Source organism: Mytilus californianus, unplaced genomic scaffold (genome assembly GCF_021869535.1).
Source record: "Mytilus californianus isolate M0D057914Y unplaced genomic scaffold, xbMytCali1.0.p SCAF_26, whole genome shotgun sequence".
Lineage (NCBI taxonomy): Eukaryota > Metazoa > Mollusca > Bivalvia > Mytilida > Mytilidae > Mytilus > Mytilus californianus.
In genome coordinates, this window is record NW_026262675.1 from 3,558,943 (window position 1) to 3,585,951 (window position 27,009).

The window sequence follows — 27,009 nt, forward strand, 5'->3', positions numbered from 1 at the left end:
ATGAGGAAGCAGCTCAATGGTTAATACTGAGATGATGCTTTTAAGTATATGTACAAAAAAGCTTGGACAATCAAAATCATAATTTAAAAAACCAAGAAGGACTGACAATTCAAGTATCAAACGAAAAAGGACAAAATGCTAAAAAAAAGAATAAAAAAAAGAGAGAAAAGATTAAGCAAAAGCACTTACCTAACGAAACCTTGACGTGAACGCAAGTGCTCAAGAATGGTAATCATTTCCTGCTCTACTAGTGGCAACTTCCCTGTTGATCATAACAAGTTAAATAGATATTTATTGGGTTTCTTTTCAAAATGGGTAAAAAGGTCTCGCATTAATAGAATTTATCAACATTCTGTCAACAGACATTGTTTGTTCTGTTAAATAATACCCTGATAAATGACATTTAAACCTAGATTTTGTTACCTCGGTATATTCTCTCATACTTTCGATCTGCAGCAAATTTCGTATTTATTTTCCTTTTGAAAATTTCTACTAGCTAACTGTTTTCAATAATTCCTGTATAACTATCATAGGCGTGGGAAGAGATGGCATTTTTTTTAACTCCCTGCCTTTTCACATATGACAGTTACAACTTTGGAGAAATTTGAAAGAATGATTTATGTTTGAAGAAGCAAAAATATACACAAGCACTCTTAAAGTGGAAAAAAACAAAATCCTTAAAATAAACACATTATAGATACCAGGATTAAAATTTTGTACGCCAGACGAGCGTTTCATCATCAAAGGACCCACCAGGAATGCTCGAATAAAAAAAAAATGAAAAATTTGTAGCGCTCATTTTCCAATCCCAGAGTGGAGGATGAACTAAAAAAAAGTCTGGTCAAATATTAGACACGTTTGCTAGACCACCCTAAAATTAAACAATGACTAGGCTTGCTGTTGATAGAACAAAAGCAACTTATGAGTGCTCTGGTACGATAATTTAGATTAATGCCGGACGCTGATTTGTTAATGTCTAAGTAACAGAAATGCCAACTTAATGAATCATTGAGGGCTGCAGAAACCGGCCATGGGAACAACCCAATCTGACTGGTAAAACACAAGGATCTCCCAAGTAATCACAAGAGATTAATTATTTACACAGAGAATGCTACTGCAACAAGACCAAGTCCCCCTGTATTGATGCTTTATTTAAATAGAATGAGCACAATACAGTGTAAAAATATGGTAATGCATCTTAGGTTCGCAGTTATAGTTGACCATAGGCGATAGAGGTTTTTAAAACAACAAAAAACTAATATTCCTGTTGTCTCATTTATAGTTGACCCTGTGCGCCCTTTTCTCGAGTTTAGTCTTTTTGCGTAATTTTTTTCTTTTTTCTATATTTTCTTTTAACGTTTTACATAATAAGACATCTACCAATATCCTGAAACTTCGGGTAAACAAATATCAGCGAACAAAAACAGTACGAAAACAGTACGAAAACTCGCTTTGTGAAACTTGCATTTAATCTCCAAGGGTGAAACCGCAGGTAAATTAAGTCTTGCTTTGCGATTCTTTTCTAGTTAACAAATCATTATTTTAACTAGATGAATATCTAGCAGTTATCGTGCACTGATTCTTCATAAAACAGGTGAACCGTTTTTACGTCTTTATACATCTCTGGCTTTCGAGTATTTAGGTTTGAGTGTTCATTGTGATGCTAAATCCAGAAAAGCGCTTCGGACGCACGAAATTTATAAAGTTATTTTCATCAGTTCAGAAAAGACAATTTTACCTAGAATTCTCTATTGTATTTAACTGAAACCATCGAGAAGGCATCGCATTGTCCTTTTCATGGCTGATTTCATTTGATTCTTTTCGTTTTCGAAAATCCCTATCACCATTGCAAATTCAGAAAAACTGAACTAACAACTTTCGACTGTGGTATCGCCCATCATATCATAAACTTCAAATATATAAATATATCTACTTCATTTGAACTTTGGTGGATGTTTGTCTCATTGGCATTCATACCACAGCTCCTTATTTTTATAAAGATCAATCAAAAGAAAACATGTTTACAACCGAACATACAGTAGATACAACCAGAAATAATCGTAAGAAGGCAGATCTTAATGCTTTTTTAATGTTCGTTGGTACAAAATGGACTTAAAAAACAATGCTAAAAAGAAGCTGGCTTGTAGTCTTGGTTGGTACAACGTAGTCCTTGCAAACAAAGACCAAAAACAACTTTATTTTCCTTTGTATTTCATATGATGCCAATAACTTGCTATAAGAATTTTAATTGTCTACTTGGCATCCAAGATAACCATACATAGGTAACCAGTACTTCGGAAATGGGATATCCTCTGTAATAATTCTTAGCTTAATGTTTGCTTTTTTTTAACCAAAAATGACGAGCTGTCTCTTAGATACCTAGATAGCAGTTGTTTTAACTCAGCAATAATACGATATAACTGCTGGACTGTCAATATAAAAATAAGGATACGTTGTATAATTGTCAATAAGACAACTAAATATCCATTAAAGGCAAATGGACAAAGATGCAAACAAGAACAGGTCACCGAATGGCTTTCAAAATGAGCACATTCCAAGCTTAAAATTAGCTTTTAAAGGCCACGGGATGATTAAATGTATATTAACATACAATCTAATTAAAATAAATCCTTGAATTGCTCCCGTTCTGATGCGCGACATATCAGAACGGGAGCAATTCAAGGATTTTATTTTAATTAGATTGATTAACATACACCAAAAGAGAAACCCTCTTAACTAAAACAATTAGGGCAGACAACAACTAACGACAACCACTGGATTACAAACTCTTGGTAAGGATAGGCATATAAATAATGTCAGTACATGATGGCATACTCAGTAGCCAGTAATCCGTTATTTTCATGATTTTAAAAAATGATTATTTGGGCTCTAAATTTTCTGTTTGCAATGATTATCGTTGTACTAAAAGAGGAGGTTAAAATTGAGTTTTCACGATTTTGGAGGTTTCGCTCAGGTCTATTTTTCAGGACAAAGGAAACACAATACTTTTACTGACAAAAACAACAAACACAATGGAATTCAAATGTCGCAAAAAGTTACACTGAAAACAAACACAAATGCAATACAAAATGAAAGCATTTTCTGCTCAATTGATTTTACAACGTCGAAATATCTGTTACCTGTATTTGGTATTACAAACTTTTGGTCTCCAGTCTACTGAAGAAAGTAATTTTTCAGAAACAAGTGTCGTACGTACTGACATATGCATCATGCGTATATTTAGATAATGTTCTTTTATTTAACAATTCAAAGGTTTCGGTGTTTAGGTTGAAGGCTTAGTTACTGGATACAGTCAAGTTTGATTTGTACATTGACCTGTATCAAGGGATCAAAACTTTACAAGTTGGGAGGTTTTCAATTTTTCTATTAATAACTTGCAAAATATATCCCTTTACAAAATCGTTATTACTCAGGCGATTCACTATTGGTTGATTGCCCAAACAACCGGCTACACATATTTCATTCATATTTAGGACTAGACAACTTCTACAAACAATAGTTGCATTTCTAAATTTAGTATTGAAAATATTGTTTAGAAATATTCTGTGGAAGGTGTTGCTTTACTTTTGGCACTAAGAAACATATTTCTGTTTGATTACTGAATAGTGTCATCTACCTTAATAAAAAGTCTATTAAAATGGCGAGTCGGATCAATTGATTCTTTAAAATTATATACTAGTATTTTTTTTATAAAGGATACATTGCACAATGTTATGTTTTTCTCTGACTACTCATGACGTCTTTACTACACTAAATTCATTGGATGTTGGATGTGTACTGATTGATATTTAAGTCAGGAGTCTGTAGTTCAGTGGTTGTCGTTGGTTCATGTCTGTCATATTTGTTTTTCGTAAATTGTTTTGTTGTGAATTAGGTCGTTAGTTTCTCAATTGAATTGTTACATATTTTTCATGTCGGGACCTTTTATAGACGACTACCGGTATAAGGAATGGGGTTTTTCATGGTCGAAGGCTGTAAGGCTGCCTATAATTGCTTACATCCACATCATTTGAACTTTGGTGGATAGTTGTCTCATTGGCAATCATACATCTCCTTATTTTTATATAAATAAGTTTAATATATATGAAATGCTAGTAATAAATGATATGAAACATTATAGAGGTATTCCCGTAACAGTGTGGACAACCGCAGTACTTTTGTTGTTAATAATACTGAATCATTTACCTTTAACTTGTTTGTCATCGGCTATCGATAACAATGATTTTACGCTCACTCAGTCTGTCAGAGGCCTTCAAGTGGGGATTTAAATAATCACTTGTTCCACATTTCGATACATAAAATGAAACTCTTTTCACAAAACGTTAAAGGAATTTGTTTGAAATATTCTTAATATCAGCACACACAACAGTTTCATTTTAGAGAATTACAAATGTTCAGAGCTAATATCATTAAATAATCGAAAAATACATTTACACATTTGGATTTTCATTGTAAAAACTTCAAGTTGATGGGGTTAATTCATAAAATATCTTTAGAGAAAAAATACTCCCACGTTGTGATCATTTAAGAGTAACCTACCATTTATTTAATGCATAGGATTTGTTTGTGAAAAGAGTTCCGGACGATGAAAAACAATCATTTGTTTAACTGGATATTTATCACATGTATCATCGTTTGAATCATTCAGTCATACAGAGAACCCATATGATGTGTTTGCCTTGGATATTCCAGTACTACACAACTCAACTGCCTCTATGTATGTATATATCTATATGTAAATCTAATTAATTAAAAGACTTTTCTGTTTGTATAATGCTTTTATGTAAAGCGGAAACTGTTACGCGTGCGTGTGATCCCTTTTGTCTCTTTGACCAAAGATAGTTTGTCATAAACTAAATTGCAGTACTCGTCGGTATGTCATTCTTGTATCTCACGAATGTGGGTCATTGACTTACAAAACTTGTTTTCTTGTAACGTATTTCATTGTTGAAGAATGAATGTTGCCCATTTTTTTTATCCTTTGTTTGTGTCTCATTGACATACAACCTGGTCCCCTTTTCTTCATATTTGAAAACATCCGAGATGACATCAATACCAATTGATGACACAAAATAACTGAGTTAAACTAACAGCAGAAGAAAGAAAAGGAAAAGCGCTTCCATGGTTGTACTTTATCTCGAAGTTACAATGTAGTCTTTGCAAAACAAATGTTGTGAATCAAAACAAAACAAAAAATATAATTTTTGAAAGTTTATATTTGAAAAAGTAATGTTGTGTAAATCATAACAATTATTTCAATTTCAATCCATATTAAGCTGTTGCTTTTTTCCGCTTTGAGCAAACTTGATCACATTTTAAAAAATTAATTTCCTGCATGATACAAATATTATGATTATGCACAGTTTCATTGCGATCTTAAAAAGGACAGAGTTGATATATAAACTGCCGTCAATTATTGTGTTTGTGTAAGTTGGGCATTTTTAAAAAAGAAATGAATTGATTCTAAGAATCTGCCCCCACAAAAAAAAATTATTAATAACAAAAAAAAAACCATACACACACTTAATCCGACAAGTTTTTATTCCCATTGACAAAAAAATTTGAGTTAAATTTCATATATAGTTAACAATGAAATGAATAGTTCATCAGCTTAACACACTATATGTACGTACGTCTCAATCCAAATTGTCTATGCTTACATTAGATTGTTGACATCATGAATATATACTGTACATGTAATTTATAAGATGTGACAAACAACAATATATACAAATGAACGATACTTGTTTATAAAGTGTAAGTGTTAATACACCATTATCAAACTGGTGAATGCATTGGTTTCGTGCCTCAAAAAGTACATAATTTGAACTCTTTTTACTGTTTTTAAACGTAAATACACTGACACATAACATTTTAAGCTATAGGTACCATCACTCGATAAAATACGGACGCACTCGAAAAAGCCGGGAATGCTCTCGAAAAAACCCGGACACATAGAAATGAATTTAGTCTCAAAATGTCGTTTTCAATGCAATAATAAGAATTTTTGTAAAGTGTCTGTATTTCTAAGGATATATGGATATACGGACGGACGGACAACGGTATACCATTATACGTCCTGTTTAAAAACTCCGGGGTTCACCACGAAAAATATTATATATTAACTGTGACAACAAAAGTACCATGAAATGAAGTTGGAAAGATTACGAGTCCCCTGCACTATGTTCTAAAGACCTTTTTATAAAGGATCCAATAATTTCTAATTTAATACTGGAAAGTTGTGGTAGAACGTTTTCCAAAAAGAAAATTTGCATTAAATTGAAAAAGGTTAATTTTGATCAACGTACCAATATGTTTTGGTGATTTATTGAGAATATATGATATTTTCATTCATTAAATTACAGTTATAAACTAGAAAAGTCATTTTTTAAAGTCAAGAATATCTTTTTTCTTATTACAATTTTCGTTAAAAAACCCGGACCATTTGTTAAAAAACCCGGACGGTTTCACAGTTGCTCTAAAAAAAGCCCGGACAATATTAAACACTGAATTTTTTGGTTGAGTACAAGAAATTGTGCTTCTTTGTTGCTCAAAACGGTTATAGTATTCAAAATAAGATGAGTAGTCATGTAAAAAACTATTATAATTACGAAATAGCAGTTAATTGACCTGATCGCATGTTTTATCACTCGAAAAAACCCATTCTACACTCGAAAAAAATGAACAGATTCACTCGAAAAACCACGATCCTAGCCGGACACTATACCTACCGTGTACTTGTTCTCATTGGTCATTGAATAACTATGAAAGAAAGTAGGGCAATTTATGCACATCAATAGAAATATAAATATATCCTGATTTTCACGTTAATTATCGAGGAGCTGGCTCAATTTCAACTTTATTTTGAATTTTAAAGATTACAATATCGCGATTATGTATTAGCTCCTTTTGTTGTTTATACAACAATGATTGTCATTGATTTATGACAATGTCATTCGATGTGTTTGAGCATCAACGCTCTTCAACACTTTGTACAGTGGACCATTCATTTGAAACCAATGACCGTTTGTCCCGCCGTCTTAAATTCATTGACAACCGTCTTTTGATCGTCATCTCGGGACAACTTAAATGGAAACATTTGGAAAATAAATTTATTAAATTAAAAACAATTTTCAGTAGAAACAACCTTCTTTTTCCATTCCATTTCAAAACAAGCCATGCATTTTTCAAGACATATTTAGACTGACATTTTCTCTTTCAAAAAAACGTCCCTCTTTCTAAAAAGGAAAAAGATCGGTACATAAGAAAGAACAATATGTTAAGCACCGATGTTTGAAATACTAATAAATTGTGAAAGATAATCTGGAGTCATAAATTTTACGAGATTCATTGATTTTATTTAAATATGAAAGGAGTTGTATGCATGTAAGATAACATTGTACTTGCTTGGAAGTCAGTAAAAACATGCCTTTGTCGATTGAAATATATACATTTTCGCTACGTGCGTTTATATACATTTGTAAAAGAGACAATCTATTTCACACTAGAGTCTTGCATGTCAATCCTTACTAAAAACGCATATTTTCGAGAACAAATAAGTGATAGATAAAAAAATATTGTTTTCGCTGGATGTTTTTGTAAAACTTTGCATCGGTTATCAAATTTGATTAATTTGAATTCGAAAGACATAACATTATAAACCTTCTTTATTACGGTGAATTGGTACTAATTGTGTTCTTTCGAACTAATTCTTTGAACAAAGAAAGTCTGTGGTGTATTTTATAACGAACAAAAAAATGTTTGATTCGCATCGTTCAAACAGATGTTGAGATGTAGGAATTAAGTTTTTTTCTCGCAAAAATTGCTTGATTTTAAACATCCAATTGAAAGATTTTTTTTTACCAATCCCTGGAGGGAAAGGATTCGATATCAAATTATTAGCTGCACATGGTCTAAACTGTTTGTTTAACTGTTTGCTGTATATACAAGTATAAAGCTTTTCAGCTTATGGAATTTTAACAATCATTTTATTATTTGGTATAAGTACAATATAAAATAAGGAGATGTGATATGATTGCCAATGAGACAACTTTTCACAAGGGATCAAATGACGTAGATGTTTTAACAACCATGGGTCACCGTATGGCCTTCACCAATTAGCACAACCCTGCCTGCATAGCAAGCTATAAAAGGCACAGACATAACAAAATGTAAAGCATTTCAAGCTAGAAAACAAAAGCCTGAATTATGTACAAAACAACAAATAAATAACAAATATGTTACACAGCAACAAACGACAACCCTGAATTACAATCTCCTGACTTGGGACAAGCATATAAATAATGAGGCGGGGTTAAACATGTTAGTGGGCGCCCAAATGTAAAATGATGTGGTCTCATGTTAAAGGAATTAAAATCAACCTTTGAGAACAAAAAACAGGTGAAAGAAACAGCTATTTAGAGGTGTATACCTACATGATGCTATATTTCCAGTTTAGTATTCTTAGTATCATACGGTAGACTTTTGAAGGTTCCGCCTTTCCAAAACTATTTTTGTTCATGGAAAAACAAATTGCAATACAAAACAACTTTTAAAACAGAATTATTACATTAGCCAAATTCTTTCATTTGTGTATTTTCTACATAAATTCATTGTTGATATCAAAATAAATATTCATTAAAATTGCTATAAAAGAAAATACAAAATCTAAATTCATATTTCAAGTTATCGTAAATGCCGCTTTCCGATTTCATGTGTAATGACACCAAATCATAGTACGAAAAAGGGGTGAAAATTTGTTTGGTTAATTTCCAGTGATGGTTATTATCTTATATGCAATGAAATGTTATGTGAAATTTTGTCTGTAGTACTGGACAGGATAAAACTTTACTCATGCCAAGTATTTCTTTATTTGAAACAAAGATAAATTCTCAGGCGGCACATTTTTTTGAATAGTGCAAATTTAGTAAAGACTAATAGGGGAAAAACAATGGTGGTATTACACCTTCAGACCATTAGAAAATGTTAAACAATGAAAAGCTCTGATAACATCACTATTTGCTATGCACAATTCTTAGTGTACAATTTTCTATTTTTATAATCAATATATTTGATGTACACATGTACCTCACGGGCTTTAACAATTATCACTTTTTCAAGATATGCTTCCTCTCTGTGCATTAATTTTGCTGACAATAGTTGCAAGCAACTGAACTGTAAATCACTTTAAGGTTGAACTATCGGTCAACGGCGAATGATGATTTTTCACAAAAGATGAAATAAGTTTCACAAACACTGCCGAAATTACTCTTGCCAGTGTTGGACATGTTGATTGATAAATAAAGGCAACAGTGGTATACCACTGTTCAATAGTCATAAATCGATTAAGCGAAAACAATCCGGGTCACATACCAAAACCGAGGGAAACAATTCAACTATAAGAGGAAAACAACAGAACAACAGAAACACTGAACTGCAGCAAAAACAAACGCCAACATACATAGAAACGGACTATTTAATAACAACCGCCATATTCCTGACTTGGTACAGGACATTTTAAGAAAAAATAGTGGGACGTTGACTCTTTTCCAGCAGTAATTAACAAGGCCAATCTCTCCAGTCCAGTGGTGGTTTGTGCAAGAAGTAAAAAAAACGATATCTTCTTCACCGTAAAAATATTTTTTTTTTTTTTTTTTTTTAACGATAACAAATATTTTTATTCAATCATTTCCTGATATATAAATACCTAAGTAGCCCAGGTCGCATACTTAGGGGCCCCTGTATTTTAACAGCCTCACTTAAATTTTAATTTCTTGCAAAATGTATTATTAAATGTATATCTAACACAACGAAAATACTAAAATAATGCAAATGTTTTGGATATAGCAATGTTCATAATTTATTACATTTGGTGGAGGTTTTTCTGCACTCGGTAGATGGACATTTCATTATCCCTTTTCTTTCAGAGCTCTTCCAAATTATTAAAATATGACGCCCCCGGGAATAGATTATTGATATATAGAACAGTTCCTAGTTACCATTGCCTTGGCGGCATGAAAATGACCCCCAATTAACAACATGCAGAACACTGCAAAGTGTATGTTCTTTTTACAATAGTTTGCCACGTTTTTAAAATATTTTTATTAGTTCTAAATTTCTTAAAGAAAAATAATTAATTTCAGGAGGGGACATGAGTGAACAAAAATTTAAAAAAACAATAAAATATACATAATTGAGTTTGAATCAAGTTGAAATGACAGTAAATATTCTACATAGATAATATTTTTATTCAAATAATACCTCAAATCTTTAAATCGTCATTTCTATGTAGACCCTACATTGCGTAAGTCGGTGCGATTTTATCCACCAGCAACATCTGTCCACTGAGCTGTCCACAAACAAAACTTCGGATACATAAGGAGACCTTCTGCCTTCAAGACGGTTCACATTTTCTTCATTATGAGCTAGAGCTAGTTTCGACCTTGGCGTCTATTTTTTTTAATTTCTTCATTGATGATATAATCAATATTGCGTACTTGCAAAATATTCGTTCCCGTGAACATTAAGAGTTATTGATATTTCAAATTTTATCAAAGTCTCTTCCGTGGATCTGAGCCAGCTGTCTGACTGGCTTCAAAGTCGACAAGATAATTAAGAGGTCAATGTAATCAAGTGCATTCAATTTCTGTAGTACATTCTCATGTAAAATGGGTAAATGTCTGGTTAAAATTTAATCTTATCTTTGATGTGCCGCATACCTAAGCATCCCTAGCCTATTAAGTTGGACAGTCCATGCGTGACCCATGACATAAGATTTTTATGCATTTCATTGGCTATTTTCTATAAAAATCCAGTCTAGCTAGTAACCTATATCAATTTACGTGTCTGAAGACGAATTTGTGTAAAATATTCTTGTTTGATTTTAATTGCTGAAAATTTAAATAAACTGAACTCTAGAACAGAGCTTTCGGTACGTCGGGTTGGGCCTTTATTTTTGCGGGAATTTCGGGATTTACATTTATTGGGATTCGGGAATCAATGATTAATTTTTCGGTATCCGGGAATGAATGCTTTAATTTTTCAGGAATTCGGGATGACACCCCTCCTTCACCCCCATCTGTCTGTCTCCCTCCCTCTCTTTAATAGACAATGTTGAGAAATCAAGAGAAAAACTCATTCTGTATGAGAATTTGAGTTTTGCAGATTTTTGTATTTCTTTAGGTTTAATATCTTAAAAAAAAGAGGGAGGGGCAGGGGATAAATTCATGTTTAACTTTACCAAACACTTTTTATTACTGAACAATTTGAGATATCAATAATGACTATGTAAACTTTTTTTCAAATATCGAATACTAGATCCCAACTAAATCTCTAAATATATCCATTTTGGAATATTTTTGCCATATTGAAAGCTATCTGAAGTCAGTTCATAGAACCCGAGTCAGTTTTATGTAGTCGTGGCAATCCATCACTTTTATCCAATCAACTGTCTTTTATGATAAAGATTGGCGTGCGATTGTAGTTGAAACAATGTAATTTATATAATGACATTGTAATAGTTTTAGGGCACAGAACTTTACATCAACATCAAAAGGTCATGTGCTTATTGTGGAAGCTGTGGACTACAGGTTCAAAATAAAATTGATTTCGACAAGTTGCTTTGTAACCACTGTCATGATGTTTGGTGGTAAAAGGAAATCAGTAACTGTGTAAGAGATGCATAAGCACTGGTAAAATGTGTCCGGGTGGTCACAAATTGCTAATATAAAAAGTCTGTGGTTACAGAATTCACTAGTTGCTTTAGTGCAATGTCAGTAATTAATTTCCACAGATAAATTTTCCTAGTTATTTATGCCCATGTCCTTAATATTACTAGGTAAAAATATTAATGTCCTTTATTTTACTAGGGAAATTCTTTGTACTGAAAAAAAAATACATGTAAACAATGGAATGTTTAACTGTTATGTTTTAACAGTTGTACATCAATCTTTCATTATTAAAAGATTGATGTTACATTAGATAATTACGTTGGTCTTTTTTTCATAGGAAAATTGATATCACGGACTTTTATCATGTTTATAACTACAAATATTTGTTTCTTTATTTTACTATCGAAAATTATACAAATTTGAAATAATATCAAGAATGAAAAATCTAAAACTACTTTTTTTCTAGATAAATCGTCAACACAGACTTTGATACCTAGTAAATCAATTTTTTCCATTTTCAAAATATTTTATATCTTTATAATTTAGTCATTTTCAGAAGAGATCGATACACATTTGAAAATTTCGTAGGAAAATAGGCCAGACATATTTAACTAGCTATGGACTTATTTTCCTAGGACAATTTATCCTGGGGTTCAAGTAAAATTATGGTCATGGACTTGATTACTTAGAAAAAAGTCTGTGGGACAAATTTTCCTACAAGGCAGAATTTACTGTTACACCTGCTGTCATTCTTAAATATTTGATTGTGTACAGCATCAGTAGGATGCATAATCTTTCGAGTGGTAGTTTATATACTCACTCATTAATACTGAAATTATGTTTTTTACGTTTTGACCATCGAAATTTTGCAATAGAAATACTAGTTATGACCACAAGATTTTAACAGCCAGTGCAGGACTCGCACGAACGTTAGATTTAGTTAGAGGGGCGATATTCTGACGCGTTTTTTAATTCTTGGTCACCCATGTTTAGAAAGAAAGGGGAGAAATCCAAACAATTTCCGACCAATTACAAACGTTGTTGCAAATTTGACCTTATGACGTCAAAGAATTTCCCATAATGCAATTATTGCATATAAATAAAAAACTACTATAACAATTGAATAAAAATATTGCATTCAAATGACATTTTATACCAATTGAATAAAAAATATTGCATTTGAACGAAAATTATACCATTTGAATGAAAAATTATACCATTTGAATGAAAAATTATACAATTTGAAGGAAAATTATACAATTTGAATGAAAAATTATACCATCTGAATGAAAAATATTGCATTTAAATGAAAAAATATACCATTCAAATAAAAAAATATTGCATTTAAATGAAGAAATATACCAATTAAATAAGAAATATTGCATTTAAATAAAAATATCAAATTTTTGCAACCAATACCATGCCATACATTTTGACACGTGCTTATGTATACCACTGTTTTATACTATGGATTGCGACAGGAAGTTATGATGTGTCGTCTTTTTCTATTGGTCAGCGGCGAAATTAGGTATTTTGCTACGTTCAGTATTGGTTTTTGAGTCATCAGTCAGAAAGATGCCCATTTATACAGCAAATGTTATTTCCCAGAAGACTGCATGTGTTCTCCTAGAACACAAAAACAAAACGTGACAAATCACTTTCCTGTAGTAACATCATTTACTACACCTCAGATCATATACCGGAAATTTTGAAGTGAAGATTTTGACAATTTTACCGTATTGTCGCAAAATATAGAATTCTAGTTTACTGGCTAAATATCAAGGTCATCTAAAAAAGGAATTAAAATAATTAAGGCTCTTCTAAAATAAAAAGAGATTATATAATAAATTCTCACTAAAAACAAAAGGAAACATCTATGGGGTAAGTATAACAGATATACATCTACACACTTTTTAAACTAAACTACTAGTTATAAATAATATTTATAAACGATAACTACATTTTCCTACCATTTTGTTCGTACTCGCATGAAGGAGATTCATACGGGAGCTTCTTAGAATGAAAAAGCTAGCATTGACGAGTATATGGGAATAGACAATGAAGGTTATATGAGAAATAAACATTCCTACAAGAGACAATCTCAAATTTCCCATTTCTGGTTTTACATTTCTATGTAGCAGCATTCCAGCAGCAACACGTAAGTATTGAATATATCTCCCCCAGTTGAAACAATATCCAAGTCCTTGCTTTTTCTATTATGTTTCTCCTTACAAGGAAGATATTAAACCAGCTACTGCATGAACAAGGGTTCCTGTATTAAAGTTTGAGGCATTCCTTCGAAAGTTTTACTAACACAATAATAATTTGGCTAACCTTTATGGAATATCTGTGTTAATGATGACAGTGAAAATTATATACTTGTTGCAGCCACAAGCCCGTCCTATTTCCCATGATTGTGACATCAGCAACACAAGGGTCACATGTGGAGGAACACAACGGCCACAGATGGAGCATGAACTGTTTTCCATTAGCACCTGAATTCTTCCCGTTTTTTGAGGGGTTCGTGTTGATCAATCTTTAGACTTTTACATAGTGTATTATGGACTTTTTTTTTGTCTATTGGCCATGGTATTGTCTGTTTTTCTACAGCCTATGGCTTTTGATTGTCGTCTTGTTATCTTCTCACATTTTGTGCTGCATTCATAGTTGAAATTGGATAAAATATGTAACAAATTGATCAGTTTGATTGAAGCATACAAGCTGCAATTTTGTAAAAGATAAAATGATAAAAATAAAAAAAGTCATGGTAATCTTGAAGCCAAAACAGATATAAAGACCTCTTACAGAAACAAACCATTAGGGAAGAAACCAAGATTTTAAAATTCAATCCATATATAGCGGTCTATTTTGTAACTTTGACCTCGACCATGGACTAATTGACCGCGAAATCGACAGGATTTGTCTCTATTCTATTGTCAATCACTGTTACAAGTTTATTTAATATTCAACTTGTGTACCCAAAGAAATCACAAAAAAAAACCCAAATTGCTCCTCATAATTCAATATTTTCGGTCCATTTTAGCACGTGTGACCTTGATCTTTGATAATTTGCCCTGGGTATAAAAATGGCTATTTTCCTAACCAATGACTTCCATCTACATAATTTTCATTTAAGTTCAACAAAGGAAATTCTATATCATCTGGAAACTAATTCAACACAAACCATTTTTTAAGTAACGGAGACCTTGACCTTTAATCCTAAAATCCATTGTCTTCTCCCCTTGCCTTTATCTTCTATCTATACATTGATAGTAAAAAAATATCCGATAAAAAACGTTAAAAGCAAACGGTATGGACATACGAAGGCTAATATCATAGGACTAAAGAACTGCTATAAGAGATCACTTAACATATTGAAGTTCTTGTAGATCTTATCTTGCTGATCAGTAGGTGTATTCCTGGACTGCCTACATTTCATAAAATATTTATTCCTCGAATGCCGAAAAAATGAATTGAATAGATGTTGTTATAATGAATGGGTGTTAGAACAACATTTGATTATTAGAATCAAAGTACTGAAGTACTGAACATCGGATGACCACAAGTTCTTGAGGATGGTCAAAAGCACATGTTTCAGAAAAAGACAACATATCTCGTTACCTGAAACTGAGGTTAATGAACAGAGATATATTTTTTTTCTGAGACAAGTTCGTGCGTGGATGATGAATAAATGACAGGAAATTCAACTTCACCGTAATAACTATTATATTGTAGTGATACAAATCAGTATACACTGATTTGTTGTTATATATTATATTAAAATAACAGTTACATATATATATGATTTGCATCCATTTGTATATCATTCTATTCTAATAATAGTGCAATGCAAAAGCATGGTGGACACTTTTCTGTAAAAATTTGATTTTTTTTAAATTGGATACGAGTAGGCATTCATATTTTCCTGCAAAAACAATTACAGAGTTACCGGTCCTTGCCGGTATTGTCGCAAAACGTTCTTTGAGATATCCTTCCGCATGCTTTAACACAATTTTTCGGTACGTGTGCATTGATATTATCAATGATTTTTTACTTATATATATATATCTAACTACAAATATTTTCATATTATTAATTTATGTTGTAAACAAAAATATTTTTATCAGTATTCATTGAAGAGATGTATTTATATCAAACGATAGGGAATGTTATTTTGCACTCGTTTATGTGCGCATATTTATCATGTTTATAGATCGGTTACAAACCCAAAACTAATTTACATAATGGAAATCTAGGCGATAGCAATACATCGGAATGACCATAAGGTCATCGCGATGTAAAACGGTAGTTTAAAGGTAAAACATATTTTGCACCTTTGGCCAATTAGCGCCAATTGCAGTTTTGAAAAGGTAACAATTGCGCCACTCTTTATTTTTCTGATGGTATAAATTGCGTCAATAAATGTTATCAGATTGCGCCACATTCATCTGTATATTGGTTTACCAATATTATATATGTAACCAAGGATTTGTATAGTAAGATACAAATCCTTGCTGTAACATGTATTATAATAAGACTATCGACAGAACACTCAACAAAATCAAGAAAACTCACCAATAAATAAATTGTTCAGTAATAGATTGATTGATTGTTGGTTGTTTATCGTCCAATGGCAAATATTTCAGGCATCTGCAGGACGAGAACAAATTAACAATAAATACAATAGGTAGATACTGTAATAGAGGCCGTCAAGGATGAAGGTCGGGGAAATTTGGACTGCCACGGGAAAATAAGGGTATATGGGATAGTGACAGAAATTTTGCCTTGCAACAGGCCACCTACGGACCCCTCAAAGAGTTGTTGCAAGGGTTCTTAACATGCAAAGAACGTGGCACTCTTTTCACACGAGGCATCTGATTTAACATCCCCATTCATTCTGACCGGACGTGGCTGCAAACTTATACACCCGCACAGCCAAACGGACGCCCCACTTTGGCGAGGGTTTTACTGCGGTCGAAAGAAGACTAACGGTGACCATATATCTGTTCCCCAGTCAACCTTGAGTACTTCAGTAATAGAAAAGTTTGTCACATGTTAAGATATCTGCTATTTTGTTCAATAAAATAGTCTGATAGAGGGAAACCTATCAACGTTGTAGAAGATTACAAATTTCGCCAGGCATTTATGAAGAAAAATGAAGAATTTAGATAGATATGTACAGTGAAGTCGTGTTGAACTAGGCTATTTACAGATGGATCTTGTAGTTATTTTGCACAGGCACTTGTCTCTGAAAAAAAGTCCTATATAGCTTAATATAACACAAGGAACTTAAATCGCATTTTTCCAAAATGACAATCGGTCGCGAACTTTTGTTATAATTCGATTCCTCGGTTGTCTACCCCAGTAAAACGTTAAGGTTCCCTAGTGTTAATTATTTAGGTATATAGGAATTATTTTGTTCAGAGACAAGTGCCTGTTATTCTCAGTGGGTATCACTGCATTTCATTGGAGTATCTCCATGCGCTTGATTTGTTTTCTTTGTATTAGAGGGTATCATTGTATTTCATTGGAGTATTTCCATGAGCTTGATTGGCTTTCTTTGTTTTAGAGGATATCATTGTAATTCATTGGAGAACTTCCAGGAGTTTGATCAGTTTTCTTTGTATTAGAGGGTATCGTTGTATTTCATTGGAGAACTTCCACGAGTTTGATCAGTCTTCTTTGTATTAGAAGGTATCACTGCATTTCATAAGAGAACTTCGATGGGTTTGATCAGTTTTCTTTGTATTAGACGGTATCAATGCATTTCATTGGAGTACTTCCACGAGTTTGATCAGTTTTCTTTGTATAAGAAGGCATCACTGCATTTCATTGAAGTACTTCCATAAGCTTAATCAGTTTTCTTTGTATTAGAGTGTATCGTTGTATTTCATTGGAGAACTTCAACGAGTTTGATCAGTTTTCTTTGTATTAGAGGATATCATTGTATTTCCACGAGTTTGATCAGTTTTCGTTGTAGTAGAAGGTATCACTCCATTTCACTGCAGAATTTCCACGAGTTTGATCAGTTTTCTTTGTATTAGAGGGTATCATTGCATTTCACTGGAGTACTTCCACGAGTTTGATCAGTTTTCTTTGTATTAAAAGGTATCACTGTATTTCATTGGAGTACTTCCATAAGCTTGATCAGTTTTCTTTGCATTAAAGTATATCATTGCATTTCATTGGAGAACTTCCACTAGTTTGATCAGTTTTCTTTGTATTAGATGGTATCATTGCATTTTATTTGAGTACTTCCATGCGCTTGATTTGTTTTCTTTGTATTAGAAGGTATCACTGTATTTCATTGGAGTATTTCCATGAGTTTGTTCAGTTTTCTTTGTATTAGAGGGTATCATTGCATTTCATTGGGGAACTTCAACGAGTTTGATCAGTTTTCTTTGTATTAGAGGGTATCATTGCATTTCATTGGAGTTCTCCCACGAGTTTGATCAGTGTTCTTTGTAAAAGGTATCCCTGTTTTCTTTGCATTAGAGGGTATTATTGTATTTCATTGGAGTACTTCCATGAGTTTTATTTATTATGAGATAAAAATCTAGTTCTTGGAACCACTAGCCTTCAGTGTTGATATAAACAAGTAATACTGGAAATGGTTTAACTAACAGAATGCATTCTTGTTTTATTTTACTTAATTAGCTGTGCATGTTAGAGCTAGTAAACCTTCAATTTAAAAAAAGACCCTGGCAGGACTGGTGACTGGTGAAATCACCAAACATTCTCTCCTAGTAGTGTTTCACTCTTATTGAAATCAAATCTTTATATAAGTTGTCTACAACCTACAGAACTATAATAATTTTTAATATATCAATACCAATAGATATTTTCTTGCATGTAATTTTACAGCAGAATAGAGTATCTCCTTTTCTCTTCTTGGCAGACCCCCAGTGCTCCGTTGGTAGAATGCTATCCTGAGGGAAGGAGGTTGTGATTTCCCTCTCCAGGCAAATACATTAAAACTGGTATTGCCTCCCTTTAGATAATTTGGCATTCAGGAATAAAAAAGATTGGTTGCCTCGTAACAGATGAGTCTAGGTACGGTGATATGTTTTCCTTCTGACTGTTACTGTGGATTCATTTATTCTCATGGATACCAGTTTTCGTGGATTGAAGAAAAATTGTATTTTCGTAGCTACTAAATTTCGTTGTTTTTTTTAAATCTGCATACAAGCCTATGAAAAATGTGAACTTCGTTGAACATCGAAATTCATGGTTTTCCTATACCCACTAAATCCATCAACTTTAAAAATAATTACACTGTACCCTTTGAGCAAGCTCATTAAAATCCAGGTTATGGCAGGGTTCTATTTTTTATATAAAATTAAAATGTTCTCCTCCTTATTATGGTTTAAAGATTACAAGGTGAACATGAGACATCAATCTTTTCATACCAAATGATTTAAAACAAGAAGATACAATGCCATTGACTTTATTAATGAAACTATCTCTCTAATATGTTGATTATATAAGAATAACAGACAACTAAAATTAACATTATGACTGAAAATGTTGAACACAAAATTGTACAATAAATGCCCAGTAATTCTGCAGATCTGAGAATCAGGTGTTTATCACAGTGTTGATATTATGCAATTCTGAATGATTCTTTGAACTGGAAAAACCAAATAATATTTAAGCAACAACAGTTGCAGGACTCAAACCTCATATTTCATCTTTGTTAGTTCAAGATACACTATATATTTTTTTAATTCTAATTTTATAAATCACTCACTTTGAAATATGGAATAACATTTCAAACCATAATTGATTATAATGTTCTCATGAGAGATTGCAGTTATTTTTTAATCTCACTTAAAATGGGTATTTGCATCATACAATGTTTCATGTTAATTAATATACTGTTCTCTTTTCTAATACAAAAAGTGAATTCATGTAGTTATGTGTTAAATAACAAATCCAAGACAGTTTATAAAAAAAGTTGTAATAGACCAGCAATTAACAAGCAAGAGTGTAACAAGCAGCTGAAAAGCAGATATTAGAATTAAAAAAGTTTTATATCTCAAAACAATTCCATAAATCTTAAAGCAAGCATCTGGCTTAATATTTCCTTTTGATAAAGACCCAATCTGATTAAAAACAGATTCTGTGTCAATGTTCTGTTTACAAGGATCTGTAAACCCTTTTCTACTTTCTGTTTTAAAGAACTTTTGAGATCCTCTAGTTTTGTCCTTAAGATACAAACTTTTAAAAATTTGTAGGCAGGCTTTACATTAGCTGATGAAATAATTACCAGAATAGAAAGTAGAATGGAGTGTTGTCAGATTCTGTGTTCAAGCTTTGCCTAGATTTAAGAACAATAAAAGAAGCTGATGAAATAATTACCAGAAAGTAGAATGGAGTGTTGTCAGATTCTTCTAAGCAAAGAGTGGACACAGAATCTGTATCTTAATCAGATTGTTAAACACCCGTTATTGTCATCAGATTGTTAAAGACCCGTTATTGTCATCAGATTGTTAAACACCCGTTATTGTCATCAAATTGTCTACATTAGTTTTAACCATTTCATAACACTTATATTTTAGATTTTACCAAAATCACTATTTATTTGAAGTTTATATTGGTTGAATTTTTTTTTTTCTGAAATAATTTTAATTTAATAGGCCATTTAATTGTCAGTATATGTTGTTATTTTCAACAGAATTTGAACTTTTGCAGTCCATCCTCACAATGTCAGGGTCCTTCTTCCCTTGGCCATTGAACCAAAACCACACATGATTACTGTACCCCACAGCCACACATAGACACAGGAACCTTGGCATTGTGAGATTGATGGTAGTTTACAAATGCAATTTTCTCCTAGACTTTTAAATACTGAGTCTGCAGCAACACCCTCAAAAGACTTCTTCCAATATAACAAGGTCTTTCATTGAAAATATTGTTTAGATCTTAATATACCATACACAGGCAAGAATAATAATTCGTTTACATGTATAGGCAAAATAAAAATTAAACTTTAATCAGAAACAAAGTCATCTATGCATTGGAGATCATTCAAATTCAATATAGTATATGTATATAAATAATCAATATGATATTCAACATCAATAAAATTAAATGACTCACAAATAGAGATAAAATAGATTATAAAGATTTAAAGATATAATTAAACACCATCATTCCAATATTCATCTGATAAATATATAAAGTTATGCACCAATTAACTGACTAAAACAACTGTTATTTCAAGGCTTAATTAACATCAGAGGATTTTGGGGTAGTACTCATATTGAAAAGTTGACTTTAATTAAAATATTAATCAACATAAATTTGAAAATGCAACTTATAAAATTAACCATGCTAGTGAAATTCCTGGAATCTGAACAACATCTATGCTTTAATTTCTATCTTTAATAGTTTACCACACAACATTGAATTCATTTGATCAAACTGCTTGCCCAACTACTAAACATAAAACAAGGTGCTCTTATACTTAGAAAAAAAAATGTGTGCATGAAGTAAAATATTTGAAAACCGCAGTAACAAGTGCACATATTAATATCATATGATAAACAAATTAAAAACATAATCTAAGTAGCAATCAAAGATTAATTTAGACATCTTTATATCTAAGATCGTCATTATTTCATATTTGGAATGTAAAATATAATAAAACAACATCTACTGAATATTTCAAATTTATAATATTCAATGATATGTTAATAATCTGTGTAGTATGGCAGTGGAGGTCACTTACAACATTTCTCATTTAATTTTTAATTAAATTAATACTAATCGATTCCAAACTAAACATAACAATAAGTTATGCATAGCTATCTGCAAATTTATTGTTAACAGGGTGTATCAACCATATTTAAGAAATAATTTTATATTGCAGTTTACATGCCTCCTTGTATTCAAGGGCGGATCCCGGATTTTAGGTAAGGGAGGGTACAAACTTATAAATTTTTGCCTGGCGGAGCGAGGCGAAAAATTTTTTGAGGTAAAATTATCGAAATATTCTTTATTCTGAGGACAAACCATACTTTGCAAGTTTTAGGAGGGGCGCATGCCTGCCACGCCCCTGCCTGAATCCGTCCTTGGTATTGTATCTTTTAAAAATTCTTTTTTTAGTTAAAATGAAATAAAAAGTTTAGCACCTTACTTCAGATGATTATTTGGCATAAATATTGCACATTTGTAATAAATGAATTAACAATTTTTAGTTGTGTAAAATTTTGTATAAACTATTCTAAATATAACTTCTAGCACTATCAAGTTCCAAAAATGGATATTCATTTAACTTTAAGCTTAGTACTGTGTACTAATAGAGATTGTCACAGAATTATTCAGTCTCCTCTAAATTATCATATACAAAGGAATTCCAAAGATTTATATCAAAAGCTTAAAAAATGTCATGAAAATGTTGAAAATTAAATGAATGAAAAATTAGTGTAGAAATGATCCTGCATTTAAACTAAGTAATTAGCACACATCTGAAAACAGATCTAGATTCTGAAAAATACCACTCAACAACAACAAGCAACCAATTACTACCTAGCACTTTTTAGCAGCACTATATCCTCTATGTTAAAACCTTAATCAGTCTTCATAAGACAATACCATCTGCAGTTAAATATGCCTGGAAAAGTTTTCATTCAGGAAGACATTCAATATCTAACAACAAATCATCCCCTTCTAATTTCATTCCTTTTTCAACACAGATTTTCTGAATAATTCCTGAGCAAGGAGCATTGACAACCATCTCCATCTTCATTGCACTTATAACTAACAAAGCAGCTCCTTTTTCAACTTTTTCACCATCCTTAACTTTGATATCTATAACTGTTCCTGGCATGGGTGATCCAACTGATCCTTTTACACCTTTAAGGGCCTTTGGATGGAAGTGAAGTTCCTTCAATAAAGAAAAGCAATGTATTAAAAAATGAACATATTTACCTTCTATTTCTTCTAAAAATGTAAGAAATTAAATTTCAACTGAAAATTGATTAAACTGCGGTAAAGAGATGAGAAGTCAAAAGACTATGACTATTCAAAACTGGTAATATTTTGAACATGACAGGTCACTCTTTTAAAGAAATAAAAAGCTGTTGTATTACTAACAGCTGGTATTTCTATTGATTTAAAGCCTTGAGAAGATGTGATTAAAATATTTTATTAAGCACATAAATGTGAAGTCAGAAATATGTTGTCCACTATTTCCTCAGTTGTCTTGTTCCTTTGGGATGGATCCACAGCCTGATCAAACCAAACAAGTGAAAATCTGTATTTTCTGCTTCTCCACTAATCATGCATAATTTAGGAGTAAGAGATAGTTGATGGCACAGAGTTAGAATAATGTGTTCTGGTAGGGTGACATGCAAGTTAAAAATTTAACATGTTCTTATCTTGAATATGTATATAATTTGCCCATTGATGTTATACAGCCATTCATCATCATCATGTTCTTCACTTGCTCAATCTGATGAAATGTTGTGAATTCAAGATGTGCTAGTGACTGTAGACATTTAGATTTTTTTTAATCATCTGGAATTATTGTACTTTTATTACTCCTATAATTGATGATGAGGGTGGTGAAGGAGGTGCATGTGAATGAAAGAACATAATATAAAAAAAGGGATTTCACAATGAACTGAAATTTTTTTTTTCATTGTACATTTATAATAATTTGCATAAACAATGGCAGATAACAACTTTCAAACAATAAAAGAACAGAGTTCCAATGTTTCCCGCTTTGCACATATTTTATCTATCTAAGGTACAAGGGCAATAACTAAAAAAATATATCCAAGGGGCATAACTCGTTAAAAATATTTGATCAGCATTTATTTTAGAAAGTGTTAAAAAAGACATTGATGATATCAACCTATAATATAAATTTCATAAAAATCTGACAAGAATTGTACAAATAAGAGCGCTAACAATTCAATTTTCCCTATAATCAATATTTCCAAGAGGCATAACTCTTTTATAAATATTTGATCAGCACTGATTTTCGAAATTCGTCCAAGACATTGATGATATAAACCAATAATACAAATTTCATAAAAATCTGGCAAGAATTGTACACATGAGAGCGCTCACAAGGCAATTTTCCATATAATTGATATTTCCAAGAGGCATAACTCTTTTAAAAATAATTGATCTGCACTGATTTACAAAGACATTGCTGATAAAAACCTATAATATAAGCTTCATATAATTCTGGCAAGAATTGTACACATGAGAGCACTAACAATGCAATTTTCCATATAATTAATGTTTCCAGAGGGCATTACTCTTTAAAAACTAATTGATCGGCACTGATTTTCAAACTTGTCCAAGACATTTCTAATAAAAACCAATGATATAAGTTTCATAAAAATCTGGCAAGAATTGTACACATGAGAGCTCTCACAAGGCAATTTTTCATATAATCAATGTTTCCAAGGGCATAACTCTTTTAAAAATAATTCTGATTTTCGAACTCGTCCAAGACATTGCTAATATAAATCTATATAAGTTTCATAAAAATCAGGCAAGAATTGTACCAATCAGAGCGCTAAAGATGCAAATTCCATATTATTAATTTTTTCCAAGGGGCATAACTCTTTTAAAAATAAATGATCAGCACTGATTTTCAAACTCGTCCAAGACATTGCTGATATAAACCTATCATATAAGTTTCATAAAAATGTAGTAAGAATTGTACATGTGAGAGCACTAACAAGACCGGACAGATGCCTGGTATTTCTATGTCCGCGATGGACAGGGGGACAATAAAATACATGAAATGAAAATATACAATACAGTGGCCCAATTTGGTGGTGTTACATCTTACAATGTTTATCCAAATCATTTTGCAAAGAATTTTGCTCAAACAAGTGCTAGGGGCTGTCTTAAACTTGCAGTGCAGTGCGAGTTTTTTTTGCTCCATGTTGAAGGTCTCACTGTGACTTTGAGATGAAGAACAGCAATGTAAGCGCTGTTCCTTCACTTTTTGTGTTTTTTTTACTCTGTATGTACTGATTTTGTGTCATAGATGGATACAGCCTTTGTTTTTCTATTAACTCAAGAATTATGAAAGTGACGCCACCCTTATTTGAAATTGATCTGTGTTTGTTGGTAAAAAGCATTGTGTATAAGTTATAGAACATTTGGTTAAGGCAAAGTATAAAGAGTGCGGAAATGGTAAATTCGCCAATTTGCCAATTTATAAAGAGACATAACTCAAAAACAGTGAAAGTGACCCCACCCAGATTTGAACTTGATCTGTGTTTGGTGGTAAGAAGCATTGTATATAAGTTTCAAAATCATAAAATCTTTTGACTAAAATTGATCATAAGTTATACTGAAATGTTCATGACTTATGATTATTTTTTCTCATGAGGTTTTAAGTGATAATAGTTGCAATATCTTACCTTAGAAGCCTCTTCATCTTTAATCATGACTGATCTAAGCTGTCCATTTAACTCAAAGAAAACCTCTCTTTGTCCATTTTTGTTTAAATCTCCAACAGCTAATACTTTGATTGATAGTGTTTTACCTTTTTCTATATCAACCTGAAATATCCAATATAAAAACTTTGTTTATTTCAAGTATTTATATTGTCAGAAGACTTTCATTCCTTTTATACAACTATATAATCTGATTTTATATCTTTAAAGTGAAATTAGGTAAAATTGAAGATTAGACAATTAAAAATACCCCAAATAAGTACTGACTGTCAGAAACTCAAAAGTTTTTTCCATAATATATTAATCTTTTTAAGTCCATTTGGAAATTTTATATGTAAGATTTTATAAAAGGTAAATAAACTTCAATTCAGCACCATAGTCTCAGATTTTAAAATCCTCATATTTATCCTAAAAACAGCCTCACCAGTTTGCTGATGATACTGTTTTTTTTTTGTATTTGTTTTTTAATCATCTTAAAAGTGTCACATGTCTACTCCAAACCAAATCTAAAGTCCTAAAGAGATCAAATGAAACCGGTTTTACTGAATACACATATTCTATTATACCTGTACTTCCTGAGCCATTTTTGGACCAGCCAAAAATAAACTGGTGTCTAGAGTATCAACAGGTCCATACAATTCTCTGAACTGTAGGAAATTATCAGTCACACTAGGATACAATGCAGAACTTAAGACATCAACATCCCTGATTCTCTTCCCGTGTTTTTCTATTAATTCTTCCTTTATTTTATCAAAGTCAACAGGTTGTAGAGAAGCTCCTGGTCTTCCATTTACTCTTGGTTTATCTCCTAATATCTGTAAATTTATAGGTTACTATAACTTGTTTTCAGATTCAATAAAGAATGACCTTCAGAGATCACATGTATTTTCTAAGTCTGGAATTCTGTATTCAAAAAGCATTTCACATATTATAATTATGTCATAATAACCGGTTAAGTCTTTTTCTTAGAAACTTATTGAAAATACTTGAAACGTCTAAAACTTTTTTTGATTATCAATAGACCTTGGAAAATAAATTTCTAACTTATATACTTTAATGAATTGGATTCCCACAGATTAATAGAAAATATTCAAAAAGATAAAACTGAACAAATCTTCTAGCCTTTGACCTAAAAAGCCTTATGGGTGGTTTACCTAAATTAACCTTGGGAATATTCTATATTACATGTTAACAAATAAAATGCTTCGCCAAGTGCAGCCTGATACGACCGCAGAGGTCGAACCCTGAACAGTTGGGGCAAGTTTGGACACAATATTCAAGCTTGAAACTGTCTGAATTTGGATTGTGATCAAATTTTTGACATAATATAGGTTTCTGACACAAAATAAATGTGGTCAAAGATTTTAAAAATTTGAAATGGGACATTTAATTTACCTAGTATGGTCAGATATCCAAAATCTAACAACATGGTTAGATTCAGCATATAAAAAAACACCGAAAATTTAATTTTAGTTGAAATCAAACAAAGTTTAATTTTAGACCCTTCAAACCTTAATATGGACTAATTTGAAAACATGGCCCAAAATAAAGTATCTAAATGCACAATAAGATTCAGCATATCATAGAGCCGCAATAATTCAGTTTTTGATGAAATCAAACAAAGTTTAATATTGGACCCTTTGGACCTCAATGTAGACCAATTTAAAAATGGGGCCAAATATCCAAAATAGTAATACAAGGTTAGAAATTGAAAATTGGTTAAAAGATTTGTATTTATTTTCAATTGAAGATTTCTTGCTATTGGGCAATACTGTGCTGTTACACAATAAATAGTTAATCTGTTATATATAATAATTTACACACCCCCCAAAACAAAATTTGTCCCCCCCCCCCCAAAAAAAAAATTTCTTGAAAAAATTTGAAAT

At 31.8% G+C, this 27,009-nt stretch overlaps 1 protein-coding gene across 5 annotated transcripts in view; it reads right to left on the reverse strand.

Moving 5' to 3' along the window:
* Positions 1-19,121: 19,121 nt before the first annotated feature.
* Positions 19,122-27,009, reverse strand: part of LOC127732710 (pyruvate carboxylase, mitochondrial-like) — a 36,662-nt gene continuing 28,774 nt past the window's right edge. For all 5 annotated transcript variants that reach the window (XM_052241888.1, XM_052241890.1, XM_052241886.1 and 2 more), the window contains 3 exons: positions 25,690-25,938; positions 25,088-25,228; positions 19,122-22,581 (listed from right to left, as the gene is read on the reverse strand). In XM_052241888.1, the coding sequence (XP_052097848.1) occupies positions 22,321-22,581; positions 25,088-25,228; positions 25,690-25,938 (651 nt within the window). In that variant the 3' untranslated portion in view covers positions 19,122-22,320. The remainder of the gene's footprint in view (positions 22,582-25,087; positions 25,229-25,689; positions 25,939-27,009) is intronic.